This window comes from Tenrec ecaudatus, chromosome 5 (assembly GCF_050624435.1).
Source record: "Tenrec ecaudatus isolate mTenEca1 chromosome 5, mTenEca1.hap1, whole genome shotgun sequence".
Taxonomy (NCBI): Eukaryota; Metazoa; Chordata; class Mammalia; order Afrosoricida; family Tenrecidae; genus Tenrec; species Tenrec ecaudatus.
The window spans coordinates 36,627,366-36,647,928 of record NC_134534.1 but is presented as its reverse complement, the minus strand read 5'-3'; the positions used below and the strand labels follow the sequence as shown (position 1 = coordinate 36,647,928).

The 20,563-nt window shown below is 45.6% G+C and overlaps 1 protein-coding gene across 1 annotated transcript in view; it reads left to right on the top strand.

Annotated features, from left to right (window-relative positions):
* GRHL2 (grainyhead like transcription factor 2) overlaps positions 1-20,563 on the top strand; it is a 157,624-nt gene that overhangs the window by 82,568 nt on the left and 54,493 nt on the right. The window contains exon 8 of the mRNA XM_075550820.1: positions 15,112-15,206. Within this exon, the coding sequence (XP_075406935.1) occupies positions 15,112-15,206 (95 nt within the window). The remainder of the gene's footprint in view (positions 1-15,111; positions 15,207-20,563) is intronic.

The following is a 20,563-nucleotide window of genomic DNA, read 5'->3' as shown; positions in this document are numbered from 1 at the left end:
TGCCCACGGCTGCCCACCTGGTTACGGAACGCTTCTGTGCTCAAGGTGCAGTGCACTAGGAAGGCTGTGTCATTTATTTTATTTTTCATTGGAAAAACTAGTTTTATGGACATAAAATTCACATATCATACACTTCATCAGTTCAGTATATTACAGAGGAATTGCCCAAACACCACTACCGTCTGCTCTAGAACATTCTTCCTTCTTGTCCTCATTGTTATGAGGTCCCCATTTCTCTCCAACCTCCCCAAGGCTATGTATGTTGAAGCATTGTCAATGATGGGGTTTGTGTGTTTTCTTAAAAGGCTTGGTCCAGGGAGAAAATAATCACTTTCAATAATAATTATGCTGACTGGGTTTCATTTAAAGCGCGCATACACACACGCGCACACACACACCCCATCTCAAGAACCTTGGTAGACCCATGGAGAAGAGTCACTTCTGCCCCTGCAGGTCTGTCTACTGTATACCGAGGGGCCCCTCCATCATTCCTGCGGGCAGGGGGAGGGGGTTCCAGGACCGGGCCAGAGTTCACGGTCGGTCTTGGGTCACTCTCTGCAGTCACCCCGAGTGCCCTGAAGACTCCCATCCCAGCCATTGCTGTACCTTCCTCGTTCTTGAAAACAGGGCACCTCCACCCTGCGCCTTACTCGAACCCCTGCTCATGTCTCCATCCAGCCTTCTCTGGATTTTGTTTACTCTCCTCCTTGTGAATCAAGAGAACCATTTGCATCTGTCGCTCCTTTTGCTTAGATCCCATCTGCCACTCCGCTGTTCCTTCACCAGAGCTCCTTCTGTCTAGGTTGCCCCACTTCCACCTGGAGGACATCTCACTTCTTTGGACCTTGGTCATTTTGGTCAGATCTCCCTAGCTCTCTGAGCCAGGCCTCTGCTACATCCATGGGCTTGGGTTTCTGTCCAGACAAGAGTACTTTGGGTGTCTTCACATGGTTTTACCCATTTAAATTCCTCCCAGCCCACTCGAAGGGCAACCTTTTGAGTATGGAGTTTGTTTTTTTACCCTTGTATACCCCTGCCCCCAACCTGGTCAAGCCTGGCAGGAAACAGATGCTCAACAATGTGGGTGAGTGGATGAGCAACCTCTCACGTACGGATGTGTGTCTCCTGGTTTTACTGATGGTGAGGGAACACGGACGGTCTAGTGAGGCGAGAAATCAGGTCAAGGCTGCTATTCTCCTCTTCCGGGCTCAGAGGATCACTTTGGATACTTTTCTTAGTTCTAAGAGGTCAAATGCCCTGGGTACCTTGACTTCTCATTTGAAAACATCTTATTTTCCTATTGTCCTTCTGGCGTAATTTACTGAGCAGCTGTCTTAGCTGCCTGCACAGAAATGCCTCCTTCTTAAATGAATGAAGACCATTGCTCAGCAATTGTTTGAAAGTACACTCCCATCACCCCTCTCCAAAAATAGTACCTAGATTGAGAACTGGAAAATGGCAATCATTTGGTACATACTGTGATTTATTTCAGCGCTTCTAGAGAGTGGTTGTCTCTGGTTCCGGGCATTATTGTTTACGATGTTGTTTCTTGTAAAGTGTTTCTCCACGTGTGGTGCCTCCATCGTCTTGAGGGGACAGCCAGAATGGACATTGTAAAGCTTGTCATAAAAGCCCGAAGACCCTGCTTTGACAAAAGGACAAGGACGGCCATGAGAGATATTGGTTCATCATCAGACGAACTTTCAAAGCCAACACACACGCGTGTGCCCTGTGCACACACAGACACACAAATGGGTAACTGAAACCACTTAGTGGACTCACTATATTTAGCGCTGTGCAATGCACACTCCTTTCTTTGTCTTCATTCTTTTCTATCCCCTTGCTGGGTGCAGTACTATATATTTTCTCTCCCTAATCAACAGAACCGTCCCTGTTTAACAATATGGCTACCCCGCCATGCTATCATCTCAAACATGAACCCTATACTTTTCTTCGATTTCAGATTTTTGGCTTTGTGCCTAATTATTTTCTTTCTTCAGAGATGCATGTAACGAGACCCTTGCTGGCTTGATAGCCTTGTACTATTTTAGTATTATCTGATTGTCTTAAAAATACACTTTAAAAAATGCCTAGCGTCTTGCAGATAAGTAAGCACCCATCTATCTAGCTGAGAAGCAACCAAGCCCACACGAAAGCCTGTGTGATCACGAGGTGTCAATGGGATCAGACATCAGGCATCAAAGACACAGAACAAAAAAATCATCATATTGTGAATGAGCGGCAGGGAGGAGTGGAAACCCAAAGACATTTGAGTAGACAATCTGTAGACAACTGGACGTCCCCTCACAGAAGGGTCACAGGAAAGAGACAAGCCAGTCAGGGAGCAGCAGAGCACCGATGCAACAAACAGCTTTCCTCTAGCTCTTTAATGCTCACCCCTGGCACCTTCCCCCCGCATGCGCACTGGCACAGATCAGAGCTGGAGGCACAGGGCATCCACGACAGATAAGCCCCTCAGGACCAATCACGAGAGTAGAGATACCAGGAGGGGAAGGGGAAGCTGCGGGGAGAAAAGGGGAACTCATTACAATGACTGACATATAACCCCCTCCCAGGGGGGTGGACAACAGAAAAGTGGGTGAAGGGAGACACTGGTTGGTGTAAGACATGAAAAAAATAATTATAAATTATCAAGGGTTCGTAAGGGCAGGAGGGTGACGGGGAGAATGAGCTGATACCAAGGGCTCAAGCAGAAAGAAAATGTTTTGAAGATGATGATGGCAACATATGTACAAATGTGCTTGACACAATGGATGCATGTATGTGTGGCTTGTGATAAGAGCTATAAGAGCCCCCAGTAAAATGATTTAACACAAAAAATACACCGAGGCCGAGGCTGGTCGTTTCCTGAGACGCTCTTCTCCCTGGAACAGCACCACTGAGGCTGCTCCTGGAGCCATTTCCCGGCATTCCTTAGAAGTCTTCTGTCATGGTGCCTGTCTTTCAACAGACACTAACGTATGTCTTCCCAATCCCCTCGAGTGGAAAATTAGGCAAATTTAAAGTTTTTCTCCTCTGTTTACATAACCCAAAACTTGCCAAGAGAAAGTTTTGTTTTTTTTTCCCCCTCCAAAATTAAATGAAGCTCTTTGAGGTTCTCAAAGCCAAAATAAGGTGAAGCTAATCTGCGGCAAACTCTTTGAACAGGCTCCCGGAATGCAGGTGGCTGCTCGCTTTCCTGCTTTTGAAAAGACGAGTATTGAAATAATTGAGTGCTTAAAAGCCACGAGGCTCACCAGTGTTCAACAATCCTGGGAGGGAATCCATGTTTCCCAGGCGGGCAGCCAGCGTAGGGAGGCTCTGCCGTTCTCCTGGGGTCGGTGCGGACTCAGGAAGGCCCATCGGTGGGATCAGCATTAAAAGAGCTAGTTGCTATCACACTGACTCCAGGTCCTGGTGACCCCATCTATGTGAGAGCAGATCTGTGCTCCAGAGTTTTCAGTGGCTAGTTTTTCAGAAGTAGATCAAAGCAAACACTCTGCCATCCAGTGGAATCGGACTCATGGCAACCCTACAGGGGAGAGCAGACCTGGCTGGCCCTGCGGCTTCCCGAGACTGTACGTCTTTGCAGGAGTGGACTGTGGCTGGTGGTTTTGAACTGCTTAGCAGAAGCCCAGCTCATAGTCTATTTTCCATCAGGGATGTATTTAAGAGATGAGGAGTAGCATGTCAAGTTTGAAATAATATGCAAATCCTTTAATAATATCAGAATTTGTGGGAAAGAAAGACCAATAATTCTCTCACTTGCTGCCATTCTACCAAGTCTGACTCACAGCGACCCTGTGGGACAGGGGAGAACTGCCCCCGGGGGCTTCCAAGATGAATTCTTTATGGGAACAGAAAGCCACTTTTTCTCCCCCAGAGCCTCTGGTGGTTTCAAACTGCTAACCTTGCAGTTAGCAGCACAGCTCCTGATCCACCAGGCTACCTGGCTGCATGAGGGGAATAGCAGCAGCACCTGGAATTCAAAGAATTGGATGTAAAAAGAATTCATATTATAAACTAGAATCCTCACTCAGGTGTCACCATGTATTAATGAAGAAGTAAAAAATGGAATTAACTTTAGTGAATCCTGAGAGCTGAAGAGGGGCGGGTAGCATGGTGTGAACAGAGGACCGCCAGGCGAGGCTGTGTCAGAATTGTCATATATCTACGGACAGCACCAACGAGCCCCTGAAGGCCTTGTTCCTTGCACCTGCACTTCAAAAGGTCAGTGGGAGGTTATTTAGAATTATTTTTCCCACAGAAAGTTGTTAGACCCAGAATGTGTTTTTTTTTTTTAAGGAATCTCAACGTAAAGCAGCACTTTTTTTTTCCTTTTAGAAATCATTTTATTGGAGGCTCATACAACTCTTATCACAATCCATCATCCATCCATGTGTCAACCACATTTGTACATGTTGCCATCATCATTCTCAAAACATTATCTTTCTACTTGAGCCCTTGATATCAGCTCCTCATTTTCCCCTCCCTCCCTGCCCCCTCTTCCTCATGAACTCTTGATAATTTATAAGTTATTATTATTTTGTCATATCTTATACTGTCGGACATCTCCCTTCACCCACTTTTCTGTTGTCCGTCCCGAGGGAGGGGGTTATATGTAGATCATTGTGATCAGTTCCCCCTTTCTACATCACCTTCCCCTTCTCCTCCTGCTATCGCTACTCTCATTATTGGTACTGAGGGGTTTATCTGTCCTGTATTCCCTGTTTTTCCAGCTCTTATCTGTACAGTGTACATACTCTGGTCTAGCTGGATTTGTAAGGTAGAATTGGGTTCATGATATTGGAGGGGGAGAGGAACCATTTAAGAACTAGAGGTAAGTTGTATGTTTCATCATTGCTACACTGTACCCTGACTGGCTAGTCTCCTCCTTTCAACCCTTCTGTAAGGTGATGTCCAGTTGGCTAGAGATGGGCTGTGGGTCCCCAATCTGCACTCCCCCTCATTCAAAATGATTTGATTTTTTTTGTTCTTTGATGCCTGATACCTGATCCCATCGACACCTCATGATCACACAGGCTGGTGTACTTCTTCCATGTGGTCTTTGTTGCTTCTGAGCTAGATGGCTGCTTGTTTATCTTCAAGCCTTTAAGACCCCAGATGCTATAGCTTTTGATAGCTGGGCTCCATCAGCTTTCTTCACCACATTTGCTTATGCACCTGCTTTGTCTTCAGCAATCATGTTGGGAAGGTGAGCATCATGGAATGCCAGTTTAATAGAACAAAGTGTTCTTGCATTGAGGGAGTACTTGAGTGGAGACCCAATGTCCATCTGCTACCTTAATACCAAATCTGCAAATATGTGCTCATAAATCTATTTCCCCATCGCCATATAAAATAATTTATATATGTATATGCCTGTATTTAGACCTCTATAAATGTCCTTTGCCTCCTAGCTCTTTCCTCTGTTTCCTTTTACTTTCCTTTTGTCCCACTATCATGCTCAGTCTTCATTTGGGTTTCGGTAATTCCTCTCAGTTACATTGCCTTGATCAAGCCCCACCAGGCCTCTTACATCCTCCTCACCACCGATTTGGATCACTTATTGTTCCCTTGTCCCTGAGTTTGTTAACATCCACTTATTTTCCCCCGCTTCCCCCTCTCCCACATCCCCCCAGAACTGCCAGTCCCATTGTTTTCTCCTCCAGATTGTTTATCCAGCCTATCTTATCCAGCCTATATCCCTGCAGAGATAATAATATGCACAAACAACAAGACAGAGCAAAGCAAAGCAACAAGACAAAACAATAACAACAACAACAACAAAATCAAGAACAAAAAAAGAAAAGTCTGTAAATAGTTTAAGGTCTGTTTGTTGACCTTTAGGAGTGTTTTCCTGTAGAGTCTGATGGGTGCCATGCCCTGCCTTAAAGTCTATTTTTGGTATTCCCTGAGGACTTCGTTAAAACAGCACTTCTGGAATACTTTTTTACTGCTAATAAAGTACCACCCTTTGAGAGTCAATTGTCTTTAGCAATTTAGAGTAGGTTCCGGTTTTGAGCTAATATGTCATCCTTCCTCACAAGCCAATATGCTTTCTGATTGGGCACTGAGGAGGCGCACACGTTGATGGAGCTGGGAAATGTTGCTATTTCTGGGACCATTGTGCTAGAGAGGCCCTGTCTGCAGGTGTGAGATAAGTATGACTGTGTCCTACTTTGGGCAGTAACTTCTAAACTTATGAGCTTGAAACTTCTTGTTCCCCAAACCAACCTTTAAGGCAGTGGTTCTCAACCTTCCTAGTGCCGCAGCCCTTTCATACAGTTCCTCATGTTGTGGTGACCCCCAACCATCAAATTATTTTCCTACTGTAATTTTGCTACTGTTATGAATCGTCATATGAATATCTGATATGCAGGATGTATCTTCATTGTTACAAATTGAACATAATTAAGCATAATGATTAATCACAAAACAATATATAATCATATATTGTGAAATATTTCTTTCTAATCACAGATAAATTAAAATTTGTCTTGAAGCATGGTGTAGCATGGGTACTTGTATGTGGGTGTATCTGCATGTGGGCAGACCTACCTGGAGACGGATAGAGGAGCGGTGTCTCTGCTCCTAAGGCCATCCAAAGTATGTCTTTTCCGATAGCCTTAGGTGACCCCTCTGAAAGGGTCGGTCCACCTCCAAAAGAGTCGCAACCCATAGGCTGAGAATCGCTGCTTTAGGGCCTTTATTATTTTAAACAATATCATGAAAACTAGAAATAGACATAAATAACATATGCATATAAAATATATCTTATTTTCAGAAGCATTAGCCATGTCCTCGTTCATTCAGCAAACGGTTGGGAAGTGCCAGGTACTTTTGGATGAATCACAAGGTGAAGGTGTACACTGGAGACAAATAGCCAGCTTAACATTAAATCCCTCTGAGCAAAATGAACTCATGCAAAGAGATTAATTTGAAGCTTATTCAAGTTGATTTGCATTTGGAGCTATGTACCCTGGTGCATATTTAGGTTTAAAGGCACGTAGGCTTCTGTGTCAGTGTGAGACCGTTGTTGTGCGTCAAGCCGATATGGAAACATGAACGTCCTGTGGAGGGAGCATAGTGATGGACCGCAGGGCACGATGCGCTTCTCTCATTAGGTTTACGGTCATACAGTTTGGAGGCCATATTTTGGGCTGTAGAATTTCTTTTCTAAAAACAGGAGGATGAGTCAAATACAAATAGAATACTAGGTTTAGCCTAAAGAGAAAACCCCAAGAAAGATTTCATCTTAAATAATATAGGTGAGGGCAGTATAATGTGCTATAAGAGCATGTCGCAATAATATTGTTAATCATCACAGCTTTAATAAGATGAAAGCGTCACTGTCTACCAGTCACCCACTCTGCATCACAGATTACGTTCTTATATCGTCAGCCCTCATTGTTCTGGATCATGTGGGGGAAGGTGTTCGTTTGAGAGATTGTAGACCACAGAGAGCAAAGAACCCCGGTGTTGGATGCAGACTGGATTTCTGAGATCTGAGCCCAGTGTGTCCCCTTATAAGTGAAACTACAGAACTGGAGGATGGGGAATGATCTGTAACCTGTCCCCCTCTTTCCTGTTCTGTACAATGGGAGTAAAAACTGTTCCTGCTCACGGTTATCGGTAGAATTGAAGGAGGTAATGTCTGTGAAATAATTTGATTTAGCACAGGGCCTTGTTCTCAGCCACAGTCAGCTCTCAGAAAGGGGCGAGGGCCAAATGGTGGGAATCCATATTGTAATTCTGAAAATTATCTCAGGTGTCAGCAAAGTTAAGGCCACCCAAGTTGTCCTGACTTGGTGGACTCATTAGAGAGTCTTGTGAGTCACTCAGGTTTTAAGAAGGTGCTCTTTTGATTGTGAAAAACAAAACTTTCAGTACATCCTTAAATTAGACTTTGTTTTTTCTATCGTTCAGAGCTAGTAATCCCAGAAGGCCGCCTGCTTCCCGAACCTGCACCGATCCCATTTCACTGCTGTCCTATGGGGAAGTGATGTCTGGGGGCAGATGGGATGGGGAACGATGGGAACCCATGTGGATTTGCCATCTACCAAGGGACCGAGTAGCATTCCCTTCTCACTGACCATGTCCCTGATGAGGGACATGCAATACACTGGGCAGCTAACTGAAAGGGAGGAGAGTCTAGACCACTGGGGGTGGTGGAGGGGGTGGGTCCTTAGAGGAAAGGCCTGGTGAATCACTTTTCTAAAAGCAGTCCCTGAAAGTGCTTGGGAGCACTGTTCTAGTCTGATAGGCAGGGGTTGTCAGGAGTCAGGGACTACGCAAGGACAATTGGTGTCATGCTTTTTGTGGTTACTCTCTTGTAGATGAGGAAATACACACTCCGAGAGCTTCCTTAGCTCACCGGAGGTCAAAGGACTCAATGAGAAAATGCCTTCTTATAAACAGGTTGCTTTGGGCCATCTGATCGCAAATCTATCAACTGTCCCTACTTCTTGACTTGAACAAAACAAAACATAGACGATGGTGTGTGTACAAGGGGTTTGGGAATGGTGCCCTAAGCCATTTTCCCACATTCCACGTTCATTATTTCACTAGTCCAGACAGAATCCTCACCTTTTAGAAGAGAAACAATCTTTATATTCATTATACCACTCCTTTTCATCTGCAGCAACATATCCAAAAAATAATTAAAAGAGTGAGCTGTAATTTACTAAGCGTGTGAAGCTTAATTAAGGTGGAGGAATGAAGGTTTCTTCCGACTGCATTCCAGAATTGTACTCGCATGCCCCCCTGGTAGGAAGACCCAAACCTTCTGAAATGATGACCAGCTATAGATGCATGCATATGAATATGTATGATAACAAAATGTTCCCCGTCACCCTTCCGACCGTGTTTCAATCAAATTGAAGCTCCTAACTGCTGAGCAAAACACGAACTTCCCTCAACGTGGAGGTGAAGCATCGCATCTCCTGCCTGCGTGCTCCCTTGCCTTGGTTACAAAGCACAACATTGCCATCCTGGTCTCCACAGCCCGTGGTTTCTTGGAAGGACTAATTTAGGCACAGTGCTCTCAATCCGTATGGATCCTACAGGATGTGGGGGTGCTTCCTTGTTTGCCTACTCACTATCATATACAGCACCTCAAGCTTGCTCCCCTCGGCCAGGGAATTTGCCACAGATCAATCATGCCGATCACTGTGCCTCAGCCACCGTCCCTCCCCTCCGTGTTTTCCTACCAGCGGGTTGGCACTGGAGGATGTGCACTGTGATTTCTCTTTGTTGTTGTGTCCCTCAAGTGAGTTCTGACCCAGCACGACCCCATGTGACAAAGTAGAACTGTCCCTGAAGGTTTGATGGGCTGGGATCGTTCTCTCTTAGAACCACTGCCAACATTTTGGTTCAGAGCTGGGCGCTTAGCCATTAGGCCGCTAGGCCATGAGGGCTTCTGGTAATTTCGCTACAAAGGGAGAATATGGTAGCAATATTGCTTAACTCATTTGCAAGATAAACTTAGGCAGAAGTATGGCCTTTGGCATCAAGCAGACCCAAATTCAAATCATAGGTGAGCCTGTTCCCAGCCATGTGATTGTGTGATTCTAAGGTGACTTACCTTCCCCTTAGAAGGAAGACAACACAGATGCCCGCCACCTAGAGTGATGGAGGCTTGTTGGCTTGGCGCAGCCTTGGTTCTGGCAAGTTCTCAGTTTGTGGCAGTTATTACCCCCTTCGAATCTGCATGATAACGCTGCGGCTGACAATTCCCGTACCCAAAGGGATGTGGGACTGTGGGAGAAGCAGGGCCTTGTTGTAGGTGGTGCTCCAATCTCGCCATGCAGGTGAATGTTTAGACATCTTTTGGGAAGAGGGGAACTTTGTCTTAAGGACTTCGCTGATAGCTGACACGGGGCCTCAATGGCAGATGCAGTGCTTTCTGGCTGTATATGAGGTGAATCAAATGCATTCCCATCGGAATCAAATCAAATCCCAAAGGACTCAGTGATTTTGTGCAGAGTAATCCCTCACTCACTGCCCCGGCGTCGATTCTGACTTATGCGGCTAGTAGCCCAACTCAGAACCGTTCCCCTGCCATGGCTGCCCACATGGAGGTTCCTGCCCGGGAGCAAGATCGCCGGCTGGGAAATGCCAACTTGGGTGACATTGAAGACCTATGGGCCTGGCCATTTGAACTCTATCTAAGTCTTCCAGGTGATTCAGAGGCAAGCCGGCACTTGAGGAAGGCTGTTAGAGAGTATCCTTGTAAGCCGATGGACGATGGGAGTCCAGTAACATGCACACTATAGTGATGCGGGACTTCCTAGCTGGCCCTGGAGAACGTACATCTCTTGAGACACCCCCCAAAGCTCAGTTCCTTCATGGTGCATTAGACAGACTCCCTGTCTGATGGCCACGACGTTGCAAGCTAGTTGTGTGCTTTACAGTTGCTCCTTGTGTGAAATCACCCAGAAGGATAAGAACTACCTTCTTAACCCAAGATCATTGGAAGCAAGTTTTATCTACTAAGAGTGTCATTCCATTATCCCTGATTTTGGAGATGTCCAAGCCATTTCCTCATTAAGTACTTAGTATTGCATAGCGATTTACACACCAACGTATGTGACATGTAGGGTTTTTTTAAGTTGACTCAGTTTTTTTTTAGAGGAAAAATCCATTCAAAATTTAATATGTTCATAATTATACACTGTTTAGTTCTTTTAAAGTGTCTCCCTTGCATTTCAACTGTGGTGGCTTGCATGCTAAAACACGTTATTCACTCAAATGGCATGATTTCCAGAAACAGGTCGGAACCCCAATTCACTGCAATCTCCTTTCCCAGTTGCATATAACAACTTTTACCCAATGTGAGCGTGAGAACCTTTCTTGAGAGATAAATCAAAGCAGGCTTAACACCCGCAGCTGACTTTCTCGTCTTACACAAAGGGTTATAGGAATCCTTAAGCAAATGGCATTTTCATCAAAGGACATGAAGTGCAGCTCTCAGAGACGGGGGCATGTCTGTTAGTGCTTTCGGCACTGGATAAATCTGCACGCCTCACTGTGTGCAAGCTGTTTAGTCTTCTAGAACACGTTGGCACTCTAGAAGTGGTAGCAGGATGAATGACTTAGAGACCAGCAACAAAGGGGAGGGAGGAGGTTAAGACTTAGTTCTTTCTAGTCTACTGGTATTTAAATTTTTCTCTGATAGAAACGTGTGTAGAATGGGGTGCTAGCCGATAGACTTGGTAGCGTCCTGCCTTTTCATCCTTCCTTCGAGGCCTCATTGATGACCTCATTAATAATTTTTAAAATTAATAATTCTAAAATTAATAGTTTCATTAATAAAATTAATAATTAAATTGATTTTCTTGATGCTGAAATATTGTTTTATGTCTCTGATAAAGTGACATTAATTCTTCTAACATTTCTAATAAAATGACCGAGTACTGAGATGGTACATGCTTTGGAAGTAGTTCAGAGATCAAAAAGCCAAAGCGAAACCCCAAAACAATAAAATCCAGTGGGGCTGGAAGGGCAGGGAAAATGTGAACAGGAGAGTCTCTTGAGAAGGACAAGGGATGATGATGAAAAGCTAACTCCACTGAGTTGGTAATATTTCCTGATTGCTTACTTTGTGTCAGGCACAGACTATGCACTTCAGATGTAAGATCTCAAGGTAGAGGGATTCCAGATAGGATGAGCTACAAAAAAAGAAAGCACAGATAGGGCAGGAAATAGATTTCCTTGAATCGCTGGAGAGAAATGTGTGGCATTATTGGCCTCTTATCTACAGACCTTTGTAGACCCACCCTTCCACCTCTTACACTTCTCAGTTGAACTCTGGGGGCACAGTGGGCCACACCCTGAGCAACTAAGCACACAGATCGAACCCACCAGACTCTTCTTGGGAGAAAGATGAGACTGTTTGTTCTGGTAAAGCTGTAAAGTCTTGGAAACCTAAAGGAGCAGTTCTATGCTGTCCTCTAGGGTCTCGAAGAGTGTCTCTTTAACAATGCACGTAGAATATGAAGCACCGAGGAAGCTTATTAAGACAAGGTCCTTGCCCTGCATGTATAATTAGTGGGAAATGTTGGTGATAAATAAATACACAAATGAATGCTCTGAAGGAAATAATTATTGGTAAGATATTGTGGCCCTCTGGTCATAAGTGGTCTCATTAATCTTTTGGGGGGTGGGATGGGGTTTCTGCCATAAAAGAAGACTTGCTCGTTAGGCATTTGGTGATGTATTTTAGTCTTGTCTCTTCTGTCCTGTGAGGGTCACCTTTGGGGGACCTGCTCTTATTTCCTGCTGCTTCCCTGGCACAACATGGCACATAGTAAACATTTGCTCAGTGCTTTGGTTGTGAAGGCTAGAGAGAAACTGACTGACGTGACCCTGAGGAACGTGAGGGGCACAGAAGGTATTAGGTTTGTATGTTTTCAAAGTCATTTTCTCCCTAGAGATCGCACATAGAGCTTCACAACGCAGTCCGTGCTGAGCTCACACTGCATGTGTGACCCACTCGCCTTCTTTCTATCTCGAGCCATGGCATTCGCTCCTTATTTCTGATGAGGCTGAGTGCTGCTATACGTCCCCCCATATCTTTTCTTTCTTAGAACCTTCACACGTTTCCACAATAATACATCTAAGACATTGCAAAAGTAGCAAAATATTGGAAGGTAATTCAGATTATGATGACTCCCACTTTCATTTAACTTTGACTTTCCTTCATTATTGCACTGAACTATCCAAGAACAATGGACATTATTGAGGGTGCATATGACTAGATCCCACTTTTCTGTTACTTAAGTCCACAGGGAATAACAGAGTACCAAGAAACTAGAACCACTGGGTGATTTTCTAACTGAGACGGCCAACTGCCTTATGCTTCTCTGACAGAGATGGAACCTCCAGCCATGAACAGACTTCCACCAACTGAGTGACATTTGCACAGTGGTCTGGTGGGAAGGTGTGGATGGAATAACAACCCCACCCTGGGGGATGGACAACAGAAAAGGGGGTGAAGAGAGACACCAGACAGGGCAAGATATGACAAAATAATAACTTATAAATTATCAAGGACTCATGAGGGAAGGTGAGCGGGGAGGGAGGGGAAAAAAGAGGACTTGATGCAAAGGGCTTAAGTGGAGAGCAAATACTTTGAAAATGATGAGGCAATGAATGTACAGATGTGCTTTACACAATTGATGTATGTATGGATTGTGATAAGAGTTGTATGAGTCCCTAATAAAATGTTTTTTTTTTAAAGAAAAGAATAACAACCCCAAGCTGAATGGGGTCGTCCACAGTGGTATTGTTCAGTTTGGGGGAGATGTACATTAAACATTCTAGGCTTTACGTTGAAAGGACTAAAGAGTTGTTAGTGTAAATGTATATCCTTATTAAAAACCTCAAAGTGGACTTGCTAGGGTATCTTTTAAAATGCATACCCAGGAAGAGTCGGGGAGTTACATCCCTCCTCCCCCGCTAAATTTCATAGCCTGCTTCTTTCCTCAAAGTTTGCGACCTTCACGGGCGTGCTGAAGACCCAGGTTTGCATTTAAAGGCAGTCCCAATATGGAGAGACTTACTTTATGTCCGTAGCATGAAAAACCATTTTCCTTCAGTTTTCATTTTATTTCCCGAGTCTTAATGTTTCTTTCATATCAGCAAGAACCTTGGAAGCACCTTATGAGACCGACCAGACCAGACCAGACCAGACCAGAGAGTGCAATTTAAAAATAAAGGGAAGGGATAGAAAGGGCTACCAAGAAGCAGAAAGTGGACGGCTGACTGCTTAACCTCATGAGCAATCAAGTAATTGCAAATTAGAGCACTCGGGCCTCGTGCCTTGCATGTGGCTTTGGAAAGAAGCGGCAGCAGTTGGAGCAAACAGGAACTTCTTCACCGTCGCCCTCGCTGTGAGCGTAGAGGGGCGGTCATCCTCCCAGGAGCCATTCCACAGAACAAACCGAACGTGTGAAAAACTGTGTCATGTGGGACCCAACCATTCTACTTCTGAGACTGTATCTTAATAAAAGAACTGTGTACTTGTGGATGTAGCTATATATTTATATATATGTATATTTTAAAGTATGTATTTTTACGATTGAAGCACTACTGAAGTGTTGGAGAACATCTAAATGAGCTACAAGAGGCACAATTAGGACACAACCTGATGTGCACAATTTACTGATTGACAGGGGGATGCTGAAGATGATGTTAGGAACATAAAGCAAATTCTAAAGTGATTGCCACTACAGTGTATACCCTCGTGTCTTGGAGAGAGGGAGACAATGCTAGGAAAAACAGCAATCAGATGTTGTTGATCGCGGCTGTTTCTGGTGGTAGATCGATTGCCTTGAAAGCATCACCTTGCAGGTTCATGACCCCTGACTCTGCTGGTGGCTACGTGGGCTCTGGCCTGAGAGCGTGTCACTCATCATCAAGGCTCAAGAGAACAGGGCCAGGAAAGAAAGGCAGGAGGCTGGAGGAAAGGTGAAGGGGTGGGCAGAGAGAGGAGAGGAGGGGTGAAGTGAGGTATGGGGCATGCCTGGAAGAAGCAGGGCACAGGGAGAATGAGGACTGAGGTCAAACATTTCATCGAAAAACCCAAAACCCCAAAGAATCCCTGTGGACCACCATCCTCTGACACAAAGGAACATGCTTGCTATTGATAACCCGTCTGTTAGGTCCCCATTCATGAAATGGGTGCTGTGTGTGTGTGTGTGTGTGTGGTGTGTTGTTTCCACGGGGCATCAAATGCACACAACATGGTACCCGGGCACTTCCAGCAAAATCGAAGTGTCTTTGAAGTGAGTTAGGAGGCGGTGCTGTGGGTGGTGGAGGAACTCCGGAGGGAGAGTAATAATTGTGTCATGAAAATCGGAGCTCATTGCAGATCAGGTACGACCTCTGCTCACTCACCTTTGCCCCTGTCATAGAGACACGGGTGCTGACAGTCTTTAAGTATAAAGATGAGCCCGAGAATATGAGCAAGCGCGGATCCGTAACGGTTGCCCCAGAGACAGCCAGAAGAACTGTCTCTTACCTATTGGAAAGTGATGGTTCAATACATGTCACCGAGTCCCTCGTACCCTTTGTAAATCCTGTTGTTTTTCTCTTTGAACGTTGCAGCCGATTACAAGGAAAGCTTTAATACGATCGGGAACATTGAAGAGATTGCGTACAATGCTGTTTCCTTCACCTGGGATGTGAATGAAGAAGCAAAGGTCAGTGACAAGTAGGGCTGGCTTCCAGGGGCGTCCTCATTACACCACCTGTGCGTCCTCCTCGGCTGGGGCTTTTGCAGAAGCGTCTGTAGGGAAGGAGCTGCTGACTTGAGCCACCAGGATGAAAGAAAGCAGAGCGATTCTTTCTCTGCAAGTCCCCCACTGCGACCCTCACGGTGAACTGGCCTTTTGGGGGGCAAGGGAGCAAAGGCTGCTTCCCTGAGACCTTCACAGAATGCACCCAGCCACCTTTCCTCTGCTCTTGGAGCTCCACGTAGAACCAGCAGCTGGCCAGTGTGGGCCAGAAAACCCTTTCTACCCACCCAGCAGATTTCCCCAAACAGCCCCGAAAGGTCTGTCCATTGCTGCCTTGTGGTGCAGGAAAAGGCTCAGAGCTGATGTCTTGGTCATGGGCCTCCTGACGAGGACCCCTTCCAGGCGTCAGCTCAGGGGAAGGAAGGCGGGAAGGCCCCAGGGAGAGCATCGCAGGTGTCTGAGCTTCCCGTCAGGTTGAGCTGCTTCCCTTCTTTTGCACGATGGGCCAACCGTGTCCGATTTCTCTGGGGTGCGATGCGGTTAGGAAGTGCAAAGGCAGCATCTCTGGCGAGGTGTGCCCTCAGGAGAGAGGTCCCTCCCCAGAACTGGTTTGGAGAAGAAAGTTCTACACCTGGTGACCCCTAGGTGTGTCAGTAGACTTGTTCTCAGTTTTCAGCCTCTATTTTTTCAGAAGTCAATCTTCAAGCCTTTTTTCATAGTGCCTCTTGGGGGGGGGGGGGTGGCAGGCGGGGGCGGGACTCAAACCTCTGGCCTCTCAGTTGGAAGCTGAGTGCATAAACCTCCAGTCATGGATTTCTTTGATGGTATGAAAACTCCAAGCCTGTCTGTTATGCTGAATCCTCCTTTTGTATTTCTTACCCTCTGATCCTTGTTAGGAGGTCTGTTGGCCTAGAGATCCATAGAGCCGCCAATTCAAAACCGCCAGTAGCTCCACAGGCGAAACTGAAAATCCAACCCAGACTCGCTGCCATTGGTGGTTTCAAACTGCCAACCATGCGGATGGCAGCACTTTTTTTTTTTTGAGTTCTTATTTTGTACGTAGAGACATTTCAAGAGAAATCTAAGCTTGTTTTCTGCTTCACTTATGAGCTGTCCAGGACTATGTTAGAAGACTTTGTCTTCAACGGAATCAAAAGGTCAATGTCAACAACTTCATTCAATGCTTTATTGTCTGGGAGCCCGAGGTGGCTTGGTGAGAAAGGAAGTGGGTTGGGAATTTGGAGGCATGGCTGACAGCAACAGATGAATCACTCAGTGTCTCCTCTCACTCATGTATGAAACCGTGTGCATTAAGTGGCTTTATTCCCAAGAAAGATGACCCAGAGGGGTAAATAGCAAGAGAGGATCGGAGAAACCTGGAGAATGAGTGGTCCAGTCCTTCTGCACAGTGAGGGGAGCATACAGACCGAGCAGTGGCTGGGAGAGGTCAGCACCTACACAGAATGGTATAAAGTTGGTCTCTCCGGTCTGCTGTCTCCATGGATAATCCTCACTAAGAAAATTCTGTTTAGTGATCTGGTGCTGCTCTATCAGCAATACTACAAACTGATGGCTTTAATAAACAAATTTATTCTCTCCAATTTAGGAGGCTAGAAGTCTAAATCCATGTCTCTTTACAGATTTTGTGAGCCTGGTGTCCCTGAACTGAGAGATTTTCATTCTCTTGGCATCAATCTTCCCTTGGGTCTAGGAGGTTCTCAGCACAGGGACTCCAGGTTCAAAGAACAGCCCACTCTTGGACTCTTCTTTCTTGGTAGTACTGAGGTCCTGTTGGTCTCCGCTTGCTTTTTCATCTCTGTTCTAGCTCAAAAGAGTGGTTCAAAATATGGTACTCTGTCTCGTTAACATCTTTGCCTCAAATCCTGACCCACTGACACAGTAGAGGTTAGGCTTCACCACACACGAGGATGAATACATCGAGGCACAAAATGGCAAATAATTATATAAGACTGAGAATCATGACCCTGCCCAATGGACACCTGTTTTGGAGGTACACAATTCAATTCATAACATTCCACCTCTGGCCTTCTAAAATTGATTCCCTTGTCACATGTAAACCACATCCATCCCACTCCCAACATGCTTTAAAAAAATCATTTTATTGGGGCTCGTACAACTTTTATCACAATGCATCCATCCATCCATCGTGTCAAGCACATTTGTACATTTGTTGCCATCATCATTGTCAAAACATTTTCTTTCTACTTGAGCCCTTGGTATCAGCTTCTCATTTTCCCCCTCCCTCCTCCACTCTCCCTTCCTCATGAACTCTTGATAATTTATAAATTATTACTAGTTTTTCATGTCTTACACTGAGCGATGTCTCCCTTCACCCCACATTTCTGTTGTCCATATATATATATATAGATTATTGTGATCTGTTTCCCCTTTCTCCCCCCACCTTCCCCTTCTGGTATGGCTACTGTCCATCTTGGTCCTGAGAAAATTCCCTGTGTTTCCAGCTCTTCTATGTACCCATGTACATGCTCTAGTCCGGCTGGATTTGTAAGGTAGAATCGGGATCATGATAGTGGGGGAGGAAGAAGGGGGGAAGGAAGTGTTAAAGATCTAGAGGAAAGTTGTATGTTTCATCAGTGTTATACTGCACCCTGACTTTCTCATCTCCTCCCCGTGATCCTTCTGTAAGGAGATGTCCAGTTTCCTACAGATGGGCACTTGGTCTCCACTCCACACTCCCCGTCATTCACAATGATATGATTTTTTGTTCTGGATCTTTGATGCCTGATGCCTGATCCTATCAACACTTCATGATCACACAGGCTGGTGTGCTTCTTCCATGTGTGCTTTATTGCTTCTCTGCTAGATGACCACTTGTTTATTTTCAAGCCTTTAAGACCCCAGAATATATACCTTTTGTTAGATGGGCACCATCAGCTTTCTTTGCCACATTTGCTTTTGCACCTGCTTTGTCTTCAGTGATCATGTCGGGAAGGTGAGCATCATGGAATGCTAGGTAAAAAGAATAAAGTGTTCTCGTGTTGAGGGGGTATTTGAGTAGAGGCCAAGGTCCATCTGCTACCTTATTACTAAACTTATAAATATATATAAATAGTTAAATATATGTACATAGATCTATTTGCCCCTTGTCATATATAAATAAATTTACATATGTACATATCTGTATTTAGATCTTTATAAATACCCTTTGCCTCCTAGTTCTTTTATCTCTTTCCTTTTACTTTCCTCTTGTCCCACTATCATGTTCAGCCTTCACTTAGGTTTCAGTAATTCCTCTCGGTTACACTGCCCTTGATCAAACCCTACCAGGCCTCCTTCCTCTCCTCGCCATTAGATCACTTGTTATTCCCTTGTCCCTAGGTTTGTTAACACCCACTTCCTTTCCGCCTGCCTCCCGCTTTCCCGTGCATGCCCCGACCCCCTTGGTCCCATTGTTTTCTCCTCTGGATTGTTTATCTACATAGACATGCAGCAACAATAATATGAACAAAAACAAGACAACAAAACAAAGCAACAAAAGAAAACAAAACAACAACAATAAAATAAAACAAGGACAAAAAAGAAAAGCCTATAAATTGTTCAAGGTCTGTTTTTTGACCTTTAGGAATGTTTGCTGGTCGAGTCTGATGGGGTGCCATGCCTTGGCCCCAAAGTCTATTTTTGGTATTCCCTGGGACTTCATTGCTTTGCTCCCCTTGCTGTTGCACACACTTAGTGGTTTGCATTCATGTGGTGGGGTCAGATAGGGCACAATTCCCACACTGTGTCTCCAGTGTTGTCCCCTATAGCACTATAGGTCAGTGAGGGACGTCGTGTCTCATGGTGGGGCCGGCCCTGTGGTTCTCTCTGTGCACTGGTTGCTCTGAGCAGGAATACTATCCTCAGGGCTTGGTGGGCCAGAATGTGCTCCACTCTCTCTCCCTCCTCCTTTATTTGCTATCGTGTGCTCTGATCAGACATGTCCCTCTCCCGGAGCTGCAGCTTCAGTGCTGTCCTCTGAAGCAAATTTTTCTGGGATGGGGAGGAGGGGGATGTCTATGTAGTCTGGATTGGGGCCGGCCACCAGACCTCTCTATTGGTTCCCTGCTTCATGCTGGTATGTTGCATTCACGGCTTGGCACACAGGTTGAAGCCTGGTCCCTCTTTCCATGTTACATACCAACGAGTCCCTTCCAAGTCACAGAAGCCCAATGCACAATAGGAGGAAACACTGCCTGGTCCCGTGCCATCCTCACAATTGTCCTTATGCTTGTCCTCATTGTTTCAACCACCGTGTCAATTCACCCCATTCAGCATCTTGCTTGTTTTCAATGATCCCCATAGTTTACCAAGCCTGGCTCCTGATTCCTAATAGTGTGTCTAAAGGATGTGAGATGGAATCTCACCAACCTCACTTTTAGGAAGCAGTCTAGCTATACTTCTTCCAAGATAGATCTGTTCATTCTTAGGGCGCTACCTGGTCTACCCAGTATTCTCTGCCAACACAGCGATCGGTTCTTCCTTGTTCTTTCTCACTCACCGTCCAGCTCTCACCTGCCTCAGCCCCACTTGGTGGTCCACGTGGAGATGGGAGATGGGAGGAGGACACGGGGAAAAGGAATAGGGGAGCGAGGACCAGGGGAGAAGAAGGGAAGAGCTGAGGCCAAAGGGCCCCAAGATGCTCTAAACACTTTATTCTTCTCCTCAGGTACCTCACTCCCCATTCTCCCTGTCCCTTCCTCTTCCAGGCATGCCCTCTACCTCACCTCTCCTCATTCTGCTCGCTCTACCCCCTTTCCTCTGTGCTTCTGCCTCACTGCTCAATTCTTGCCTTTCTTGTCTTGCCCCTTTCTTTGGCTCAAGAACGAGCTGTCTGTTCAAGAGTCAGGCAGTCTGTGCCAGGATGCAGTACAGGACGAGTTTGGAGTCTTACACAGAGCAGAACGACTTTCTGAATCACTCCGCTACACCAAGCGTCACCTCAATGGGGGAGAGGGGATGTGCAAGGAGAAAGAGTTCTAGGGGAAGCAGGCAGGCAAGGGATAGCACGTGACATGGGACCTAGACCTCAAGCTGGGCTGGGAGACACTGTCAGGGGAGGGGCACCTAGATGACGATGCAGTTTTTTGTTCAGGAACATGAGCAGCATGTCAACACTGAGGCTTAGTGGGCCGCAGGCTCAGTTCTGCCGCCTATCTGCTGGGTAGACTAGGTCGAACGATTTGGCTATGACTCACTCACTTCATCTATTAAAATGGAATTAATCACAGCTACCTTAAGAAAGATGTACAAATGTGCTGGACACGATGGATGGATGGATGGATGGATGGATGGATGGATGG